Source organism: Andrographis paniculata, unplaced genomic scaffold, assembly GCF_009805555.1.
Source record: "Andrographis paniculata isolate CXL003 unplaced genomic scaffold, ASM980555v1 Contig37END, whole genome shotgun sequence".
NCBI classification, from domain to species: domain Eukaryota; kingdom Viridiplantae; phylum Streptophyta; class Magnoliopsida; order Lamiales; family Acanthaceae; genus Andrographis; species Andrographis paniculata.
In genome coordinates this window covers 6,526,087-6,538,073 of record NW_026137570.1, presented here as the reverse complement: position 1 = coordinate 6,538,073, position 11,987 = coordinate 6,526,087, and the positions used below count along the sequence as shown (strand labels likewise).

At 25.6% G+C, this 11,987-nt stretch overlaps 1 protein-coding gene across 1 annotated transcript; it reads left to right on the top strand.

The window, feature by feature from the left end:
• The first annotated feature begins 6,590 nt into the window (after positions 1–6,590).
• Positions 6,591–11,291, top strand: LOC127250714 (endo-1,3;1,4-beta-D-glucanase-like). The gene is made up of 8 exons (XM_051274127.1): positions 6,591–6,833; positions 7,985–8,140; positions 8,736–8,757; positions 8,884–9,001; positions 9,080–9,170; positions 9,990–10,082; positions 10,194–10,291; positions 10,964–11,291. The coding sequence occupies exons 1-8, from the start codon at positions 6,761–6,763 to the stop codon at positions 11,102–11,104; spliced, it is 792 nt and encodes a 263-aa protein (XP_051130084.1). The 5' UTR covers positions 6,591–6,760; the 3' UTR covers positions 11,105–11,291.
• The last annotated feature ends 696 nt before the right edge of the window (positions 11,292–11,987 follow it).

The following is an 11,987-nucleotide window of genomic DNA, read 5'->3' as shown; positions in this document are numbered from 1 at the left end:
AAAAAAGTCTTTTACCCGTACTTTTTACCCACTATCAATATAATATTAATATTCTTTAAATCTCGTGTCAAATACAACACAGATTATAATTTTGGGACAAAGGGAGTATAATTTATTATCAAAAACATATTACTTGTTAAATATAATGAGTGTTGTTGGGACTCCATTTGCGAATATATAATTAATGACTATATTTTTGTAACGGAACAATTTTTTCTTCTAGGTGAAATGATGTTGATGGATATTTTAAATCAAAGATAAAAATATTTATTTTTTATTATTTATATTATAGTAAAAAATTATTTTTTATTCAAAATAAATCAAAGAAACATCTCAAAACATACGTTTCAAATAAATAAATAGGCGACTTTGACTAAACAAGATAGTTGATCATAATATTCTTAAGGGTGTGTTTGTCTGGGCATTGGATTTACACTATTTATCCAATTCTCCCCTCCCAAAAAAAATCAAACATCTATTTTGTATTTTTTATATTATACTAAAAATCAATTTTACATTCAAAATATCACATCAATACATATTTAACACATATTTATATAACATCGTACAACTATTTATATAACATCACATCAACACCTATTTATATAACATCAATACTCTTTTTTTTTTCTTTTTCTTTTTTTATTATTTATAGATGAAATAATGATTGAATCTAAGTCTTTATATAAAATTTAATATATACATATATATATTTTATTAGAAACGATAAAACTGTATTACGAAAAATAAAGGCATAAAATAAAATAAACATATAGTAGATCCAACTCATAGTTGGTGCTTTAAATAATAAATATTTAATATAATTTATTTAATTTCGTGGAAAAATATTTCAACATTATTAAACAATTACAAAATATAAATTGAATAAATAATGTAAGAGTAATTATATGGACCACATGGTCCACATCACACAGTCAAGTTAAGGTGAGGCAGTTATGATGTGTTTCTTTTTTTTTTTTTTTTTTTGAAAAAAATTGTTTTGAATTTGATATTGAAATAGTATTTAATTAAAATTTTTATAATATATATATATATATATTTTCCGAAAAACCAGAATCAAAATATTAAAAAAAAAAATTGACAAAAAAAAAACCTTCAATGTGGGTTTGTTTAGATGAGTTTTGAAATTTGGCTCCAGTTTAGATATACATTTTTTAAATTTAAAAAAAAAAAAAAAAAAAAAAAAAAAAAAAAAAAACTATTGTAAGCAAATATTTTGTTAGTAGTTGAGTTTTTGAATTAAAAGTTTGGTTAGAAGTGATTTATTTAATTAATATATATGATTAAAAATAAAATAAAATGTGTATTTAATTATCTTAATGACTGTATTTTAATAATATAAATACAATATCGATATCATTTTATAGATAATTAAATTTTATATAATACAAATAAATAAAAATATATATATTTATCATTATCATAAATTAATTTTATATTAACATAAGAAATTTTAAAGATAAAAAAATATATATATTTGTTAATTGATGTGAGATATAAATAAAGACGTTTTGAATGAGTTCTACTTATACAATGTTATATATTTAATTAAATTGATTTATATTTGTTAAGTGTGGTTAACATTGATAAATTTATCATAAATATAAATAAATCATTTTTTGTGAGACGCACATAAAAAAAAATAAAAAAAAAAAAAAAATTATCTATAGCGGACAGAGGAAGTACTATCTTTCGTCTACGAGGATAGTTATTGTGCTCGTTTGATGTGACATGCCCGGCTCGCAGCCCGCAAGCCATGTCGGCCGGGCGTGGTGGGAACACAAGTTATTTCAGTAGGATTTTTGAAAAGAACGTGCACTTTTCAGGGATTATCTATTTTCAAATTACTATATGACAAACACGTTCTTTCAGTATAGTTCTGAAAAAAATTGCATATTATTAACATTAGTAGTTCATCAATCAATTTAATTTCTATTCATTCTTTGATGTCTAGCACCGACTCATCCATATACGAGAATTGACTTAGCATCAATCTAACTCAGGTATTACATTTGAACAAATCAAAATTGTAGACCTCAGTTCAATATGTGGGTATGTTGAATATATGTATATATTATTATTAAAGTCAAGTATAGCATGTAGCGCAGGAACTATACAATATATTTTTTTCTTATTTCCAGTAAACATAATAACATATTAATATTAAAATACTTTTAATTTTTTAATAAATGATAAATATACCGTTAAAAATACAATTAATTTATTAATAAAGTTAAAGGAAAAAATTGTCAAATTTGTTACACATTCTTACTAACCATTAAAATACTAAAATTCTAAAAACTAAAATTATAAAAATTTAATAGTATCAAAATCTTCGGTTTCATATGCTTATATGAAAAAAGCATATTTGAACAATTAAGCTAAAAATAATACTCCTTCTTGTTCAAAACTATAGTCTGGTTGGTTGTGTTTGACACGAAATTTAAGAAATATTGATATTATATTGCTAATGGGTAAAAAGTACATGTAAAAAATTTTTTTGCCCTTATAAATGTAAAAAATAGTGGCAATTGTGTAATAATAATGAAAGAATAAAGGTAGTTTTATAATAATATGATTATTTATGGAAATGAAATTATTGTTTTGTAACGAACAAAAATAGTAAACAATACTATTATTGTATTGGAGTACCATTTTTTTTTCTTCAATTAATAGTGGTGTTTAATTATTCAAAATTTTAATTTTTTGCATCAAACTTTTAAATTTTACAATTTGAACTTTATATTTTTCGAAATATATATATATATTTTCTCTCACAAACATTTTATCAAATCTTATTTTAGGGGGTGTATTCAATATAGATTTTGTAGGATTTTGTTGGACTTTCAAAATTTGGGTGTATTCAATCCAAACTTATAAAAGTCTTTTAAAATCTTGATGTATTCAATGTGGACTTTTAAAAGTCTTTTAAAATCTTGAGATATTCAACTTTGAAAGTCTATGGATTTTAATGAATTCTAATGGATTTTTGTGAAAATTTTGTATAGAAAAGAATCTCTCCTTACCATCACAGATTTCGATGGATTCTTAAAATTATTATTATTATTATTATTATTATTATTATTATTGTTCTTGTTGTTGTTGTTGTATGTGATCAATAATATGATAATATTTATTACTATTATTAAATTAATAAAAATAATAATTTAAAACTAAAATATATTAGCAAATTATTATGATTTCTTTAATATATATTTTTATATTATAAATATAATTTTAAAAAAAATATTATTATAATATTGTCGTCTTTTCTTTTCAATTATCGAATACACTATATTATCATTACGATAATAGTGAAATAGATATTTAAATATATATTTTTTGTTGAACCATTAATTTTTATTTATTTATTTATTTATTTTAATATTTTTTTCAAAAATCGTATATTATTTATTTATTTATTTTAATATAACATTTTTACATAAAAAGTAAATAGATATATATTATTTATTTATACTTATATATTATTTATTAATATTAAATATTATCTTATTAATAATTATTTATTATATTTATAAGATTTGTTGTTTGATATAAATTTATATAATTAATATATATTAAAAAAATTATTTTACAATCCTACAAAATTCATATAAATTCATAAATAATTCAATCAAATCCGTCAGAAATCCATCTAAATCAATTACTAAAATCTATCAAACTCGACGTAGACTCTGTGGATTTTCTAAATCCACATAAATTCATAGACTTTTTAAAATCCAAAAAAAATTCATTAAAATCTCAATTGAATACACCCCATGAGTATAAAATTCAAATCAAGTTTTTTCAAATAAAATCAAAAGAAACACACTCTAAATCTAAATCAATCACTAAAATTTTAAAAATTATTCTCTCCGTCTCATATCTATATATTCAGTTGTCTTTTCACGGAGTTTTAGAAATATTAGTATTATATTGAAATAAAGTAGAAATAAAGGTAAAAGACTAAATTACCCCTATTAGTATTGTATGATATAAATGTAATGACATTTGTGCAATATATTGTAAATTGGAAAGGTATTTATAATGTTAAGTAGATAGTACAATTACTAAAAAAAAAAAAAAAGATTGTTAAGGATCAAAATGAGTATATCACTATTTTTTTATTTTTATAATTCATTTATAATAAACAATTTTGTAATTTATAATTTTATAATTTATAATTATATTAAAAAATAATAATATTTTATCACTATTTTATTTATTTAATTTTATCGGACCTCCGGAACATAGTAAAAAAATTTAAAAATAGATATCTCCGTCTCCGTCCTGCCTGCATTATGGATCAAGAGCATTAAAACTAAAGTTGTTGACAAACCGATTCGAATAGAATTTTAAGTGTATGTACTCGTTCATTAAGCATTCGAGCTTCTTCGTATTGTTCGAGGTTGGTTTCTTAAGAACTTTTGTTATTCTGAGTTCTTATTCAATTGAATAAGTTCGTTTGAACTTGTTTGAACTTGTGTAGCATGATATTTTTTATTTTTAAATTCATATATTTAATATTTTATTTATATACTTTCTCCGTCACAATACAATAGTCTTTGTTTATTATTTTTATCCATCCTAAAACAATAGTCTCATTTTCATAAATGCTCATCTCACTATCAAATTATCCCTACATTTTTATTATTATTACACAAATGCCACTACTTTTTACATTAATACACTCACAAGGGCAAAAAAGTCTTTTACTCATACTTTTTACCAACTATCAATATAATATCAATATTCCTTAAATATCGTATTCAACCCAAATAAGACCATAGTTTTGGGACGGAAGAGTATTTCTTTTTTCATTCATATATATATATATATATAATTTATTTATGTATTTATTTTTTAACAAACATTTGCGAACAAGGCTCAGACTCGTTCACTAACGCAACGAGCCTACATATGTTGTTTGCCTTGACTTGTTTACGTTCGTAAATAAACTTAAATTGAGCTGAATCGAATCAAATTTACAAACTTGACAATAGAAACACATCAATATATAATCCAAACAAACATGCCGTTGTAGTCTTTAGACAAAAGCACACATGTATTTTCACAAAGTTGCATGAAATATCTCGTAATTCCAAAATTATGTAAAGATTTTTTCATGATTTCATAAATTCAAACTTTGCGTCTAATTCCTCGGTCATCATTTTTCAACGGTGTTTGAATTGTATAAGCCCAAACTGTAAATGAATTTAAGAATTTTATTTCTAAAATTTTAAATTACAAATACAATCATTATTTTTAAATTTATCTTGAAAAATAGTAAATATATTCAAAAATAATTGTCTTAACAGATTTTATTTTTTTACTATTATTTGAAATTAAAGATAATAAATATATTTGTAATATTAAAGATTTTAAAATATAAATTCTAAAATTGATCATTCCCACGGTGTGTTGCTCAAACACCCTCAAATAATGGAAGTTACGTATAGAATTTATAAAATCACCAAAGAATTTGATGCAATTTTAAAAATAATGAGAATTCCAACAAAATTTATAGATAAGTTTTGTATAGTTTATTATGGCAACTCCAACCCACTGCATTTATTCCGTGGGTTGTGCGAAAATTGGGGGAAGGGGCTCCAACCCACCCCCAAATTCCCTCCATTTTTGCATTTTTGCAGCTCGCTACAGTGTTACTCTATATTTGGAGTAATATTGTATACTCCACTCCATTGTGTTTGTGTATTTTTGTTATTTTTTTGGATATATTGTGTAATTTTATTTTTTAGAAAATGATATTCCCTCCGTCCCATAACAAAAGTATTTATTTTTTCATTTTAGTCTGTCCCATAACAAAGTATCCATTTTTTTATTTTAGTACGTCCCGTAACAAAGTATCCATTCTCTTTTTTAGTAACTGTACTATCTACCTAACATTACAAATACTCTTACAACTTACAATATATTACACAAATGCTATTACCTTTATATCACACATACTAATAAGGTTATTTTAGTCATTTATACTTTATTCCTACTGTATTCCAATATAATACTAATATTTTTAAAACTACGTGCAAAAAATAAATGAATATTTAGTTCCGGGACGGAGGGAGTATGTAATTTTATTTTTTTGAAAAATTATGTATAATTTTATTTTTTGGAAAGTGACATAATTTTATTTTTTAAAAATACTGTATAATTTTATTTTTTTAAAGTGATATATAATTTTATCTTTCGAAAAGTGATATATAATTATATAATTTTTTAAAAATAATGTGTAATTATATATATTTAGGTTATATTGTAAAAATAAATTAAAGTTGAAGTGTAATTTATAAATATAAAAAATTATATAAAATAATATAAAAAAATAATATATAGAAAATATATTTATGAAAATTTAAAGTTTATGATTAAAATAAAATTATAACTTATGCAAAAATAAAAAATCAAGTAATGAGGTGGATATGATCTTAGACTCTGTTTATCAACGAGGTCAAGGTTGCAGGTTGCAGGTTGCATCAGCAACTATTGCCATTCAATAAATGTAATCGATTCTCACGTACATACTGCCCAATAAATAAATTAATTAATTAATTAATCAATCTCCTATTGAATTGAATATTGAATGATGATTGAAGTTGTAATGTCTCTGCTCGTTCACGCTGCGGAAATGGCGCCGCCGCTCATTCATTTTTTTTATTATATATAATAATCAATAAATCCCCACTTTTTCTGAGTGTTTTCAGATTTCACGACGACGACCATGGCGAACCAGAACAAGCTGCTGCTGCTGCTGCTCGTCGCCTTTGCTGCTGCTGCTGCTTTCGTGATTTCAGGTATTACTCTTTTCGATTTCAGTTAGATTTCTGCTGATTTATTTAACTTCGCTCACATTTGGGGATTTTTAATTTGAGGATGTTGCGCGCATCGATCGATTGCCAGAATTTACATTCGCGCTTTTACTGTTCACTGTAATTTGGGGGTTTTTAATTTAGGTTTGAGCTTCGGGTTTGAAGTCGATTCATTTATTAGGTTTTGGAGCAATTTTGTCTGTGATTCTTTTCCCCATTTTGAATATTTCCGATTATGGTAGTAAAATTTTATTTAAATTATTATTTGATATGATAATTTTAAATAAAAATAATTTTCAATTTAATAAAAAATTAAAAATTTATTTGATATCTTCGAATAAGGGTCAGTGATTAGTAAAGGTTAGTTTGGTGCCCATAAATAGATAGAGCCAAAGAGTTTGAAGTTTTTTTTTTTTTTGTTTTTTTTTTATTATTATTGAAAAAACTTAGAAATGATAAAATTTGATTATTAATTTAATACTCCATGGTTTAAAACTATGCAAAATTTAAGAAATAATATAAAGAGAATTTATAAAAAAAAAAAAAAAAAAAGTGTGAATTCATAATTGCTAAAAGAAAATGAAATAATTACTATTATTTAATCTAATATTTTGTAAATATTGAATATAGTGTTAAAAGTTTCACAATTATCCCAGTAAACAGGTTCTTACGAAAAAAAAAAAAAAACCTTTGAGATTCCGATAGATTCACTACTTCAATCTCTTTGAAGGGAAAATTACTAAGTTCTTGAAGTTTTAGAACTAGTATGATTGAGTATTTAATGTAATATTTGTAAAAAAATAAAAATATTACTATTCATTAATAATAATATCAAAAGTTTTGAAAGTTTCTTGTATATGATAAATTTTAGAATGTGAAAATTTATGAAAAATCGACCGTGCAATTTTGGTGAGGAATATGATCTAAAGCTCTCCATATAATTATTCGCGCATGTTGTACTTAGCTCTCGAGTATTCCGGTGTTAAATTTTTATTTATGGTATAAAGAAGGAAACTGATCTACAAAATGTAACTGAGTATACGATTTTCGAAAGCCTCTTTTAGGAGTTAGAAGCATTCGACATTACTGAATTGAACTGTATCTAAAAGCTTTTTTGGAATAATTGTTCTGTACAGCCGTGTCGATTCATGATGAGCTCATTGAGAATTCTTTGAATAAAGATGCAAACAGCATAGTCGGGAGAGTGAGAAAACTTGGAGGAGTTAAGTCCTACGTTGTCAGTGGCTCGAGTCATTGTGATGCTTCTATCATACTGATATCAGATGTTTACGGTATGGTTTCTTTGCCTTCGCAGTTGTATGTGTGAATCTAGTGCAAGTAATATGCTTGATGAACTCATTTCTTTTATAATCTATTTTTAAAGAAAAATCGGGAAAAGTTAGAAGGGAAATTGTAACTTTATTAGGCCTTTTTCTTGCTTTATATTCTTCGATATTTTTTATTTGGTGAGAAGAAATTATAGCTCTGGAAGTTTTGAATGTAATGAAATTCTGTAAAATTTTAAAATAAAAAGTTATGTATTTAGTATGATGTTATGAGAATAGGGTTAAAAGTTCTAAAAGTTTCTAATAATAAGAGCAATATATAAGTTTCAAATATTCATGAATTGCGGACAAAACTTTTAGTTTGTCCGGAAATTCTTCTTAACGAAATTTTGAAGATGTGTTGTTAAGAAAATTTAATAAAATGTTTCCCGACACATCGAGAAATGACTTCCAAAGTTTATTTTTGGCTTAAAGGGACCTTTTTTCTTTCTTTTTTTTTGGCAAAATTATTAATGAAACCAAACTAAAAAAGCTAAAATGTTTAAATTCGGAACTCGCCCTTAAAATGTATCTAATTATGCCTATTTTCGATGTCGCGCAGGTTTTGGAACTCCTCACTTGAGGTAGCTTATCTCTCTCTCTCTCCTAAATCTGCACATTACATAGCTTTGTTATTTGCTCGAGAGTTGAGTAATATTATACCAGTATTGTCGTTGAATTTTGCCTAATTATACCATACATGTTTAAAGAATGATCGCCGATAAGGTTGCTGGTGCTGGATTTTACGCGGTTGTTCCAGATTTCATGAATGGCGATCCTTTCGTAGTTGGGAATAATCAGACAGAGTGGCTAATTAGGCATCGACCTGTGAGTTTTTCGATTTTCCTAGTTTGGAGTTAATCAACTGTTACATTAATCATTCCCGGTTATGTGTTCGTTCCGTAGGAAGAAGTTCATAAACATGTCGGACCTTTTTTTGATGCAATAAAAAGGAAAGGCGTAAAAAGGTTCGGAGCTGCCGGCTTTTGTTGGGGAGGTTAGTTCTTTATTCGACGACTGTCTTATGAGTATATATATATATATATATATATATATAGATAGAGAGACAGAAGTTATGGTACATTCAGCATTTTATTGACAACACATCAAATATACATAGATAATACATATATAATAAATAGGCAAATAATACATAATTAATGATAATATCATACAAATACAATATATGAATTGATGGTACATGACAATAGTACATACAATGCATGCTACTACTAATATCACTATATATCACATGTTAGTACAACACACATATTATATTAATTTAATACTTCCTGAATCTCACTCTAAAGTATTTTTTTGGAGTTTGTAGTAAATTAAGAAACAATAGTATTTTATTGGTTAGTGAAAATGTGTAAGAGGTTTTGAATGTATAAAATAATTGTATGTATAATAGTATATTTATAATTGAGGTAAAAATGAAGGATATTTTGGTATTAATGTATGTTTACTTTTACTAAAATAAAAAAAAATGAAATTTTTTAGTGCAACAGACAAAAATGATAAAAAAAATGTACTTTAAGTTGGGACAGAAAGAGTACAATGCAATGTATGAACTATCAACTCATGACAATAGTCTACATAACATATTTTATCATTGATCTCAAGTTTCTCAGCACATATCATATGTTAACATGTGACGACATATATTGTTTCAACAAAAATCATGTGTTGTGTATATCATTACAATGTGTTGGTTGTGGTGTGATTAGTCGTAGTCAACACCATAATTAGCTCGATATATATATATATTGTAAGATTTCGTTTGTTTGACATATGAATCGGTTTTTTATTATAGGCAAGGTTGCTGTGGACCTACTAAATAACTTAGAGTTTGTTAAAGTCGGGGTGTTGCTGCATCCGACGTATACAAGTCCTGAAGATATTCAGAGTACGATTTTTGTTGTGTTTTTTTGCTCTTCTTTTCCAGAGTTAATAGAATCTTGGTCGTTGATCAATGATGGTTGAATTTCACTCGGATATATATATATATATATGGCAGAAATTCGAGTTCCACTTGCTATTCTTGGAGGTGAGTTGGACAAAACAGCGTCGCCAGCGCTCTTAAAACAATACGAAGATATATTGAAGGCGAATGGGGTAAGAAACCTAAGTCTTACTCATGTATTATAATTACTTTTAGTTAGAAAGTTACGTGCTTCTAATAAATTTGAGCTACTTAGAAGTTCGATGAGGTCAAAATAAAACTTTATATGTATATATATATGTTATGATTAATAGTCGAATTGAGTAGTCTCCATTTAATTGAATAAACAGTTTTCTTGAAATGGCTCAATGAGATTATTTTTCTTGAACAAAGTCGAGGCAAAAATCTATTTATTAAGAGAAAAGATTGATCGAATTTTAGAATTTAGTTGTAAAAAAACTCGACCTTTGGTTAACTAATAGCTTTAGGTGATTTGGAAAAACATAAAGCTCGACTCAATTCAACTTGATTGGCACCTTTTATTTTTTTGATTGGAAACTCGTAAAAATAATTTTGGGTTTCATAGAGTGGTTTTACTATACATTTAGAGTTCTATTTGATTTTTTTTTATATAATTTCTTTATTTGTATTTTTTAAATTTTTATTAAATAGTACATTATTTTTTCTCACAAATTATTTATTTGGTGATATGTTTAAAATTAAAACTAATAGAAACAACATATTTCTTTAAAAATAAAATAAAATTGTGCGGATATTTCAGACTATGTACAAATAAAAAAGATTCAAAGACTGCGCTAACTTACCGACCATTTTTTGTTTTGTAGGTGGAGAACTTTGTGAAGGTGTATCCGAATGTTAAGCACGGATGGACATTGAAATACAACGATACGGACGAACCAGCTGTGAAGAGCGCGGCCGAGGCGCACACGGATATGTTGAATTGGTTCATTAAATACTTGAAATAACATCGTATCGGGAAAAAGGGAAAAATGTGTTTTATAAGTTGTAAGGAAAAAACATGTAAAAAAAAATTACGATGTTGAAATAAAGGGGAGATTGGATGGGAAGATGAAATAACACGCGAATTTTATTAACAATTGTTGTATGGGTCGACTATTGCATTTGTTGCTTGAAAAGACAAAAATATTCTTAGCTTTTTTATTTTTATATTTTAAAAAAATCAATATGAAATATTATTGATGTAAAGAAATTATATGAGATGAAATATTAAACAAAAATAAAAATATAAGACTTGCTGTGATACGTCACTCATACTCAATGCCTACGAGTAGGATACATGGATGCTTGTTGCAATCGACTATGTAGTTGCTACGTAGCTAATATATATTAGTGTTGATAGGGTCGGGCACAGTTCGGATATTTATAAATATACAGGTATTTGATATTCGAATTGAATCGAACAAATACCTGAAATCGTGGACTGTATTCAAATCGAAAATTTCGGTTAACCGAAAATATTTGCAAACAATTTGAACCGAACCGAAATTTAAAAATAGTATCTTAAAATTCTAATTAAATCAAAATATTTGCGAATATTTCAAAAGTTCGAACCGAAATTGAACCGAATATAATTATTAATATAAATTTTAAAATATAATAACATAAATATATAAATATATTAACCGAACCGAAAAATATAAAAAACCGAAGCCGAACCGAACCGAACAAATATCAAATTTGCAGTATTTGTATTCGAACTGAATTTGCTCAGTTAATCAAAAATTTGATTCGGTTCAGTTCGGTTCAGCGGTTCGGTTTGATTTCTTTGCTCACTCCTAAGTGTTGTGGTACAATATTGACCAGACCTTCAGTACTATTCCTCCTATA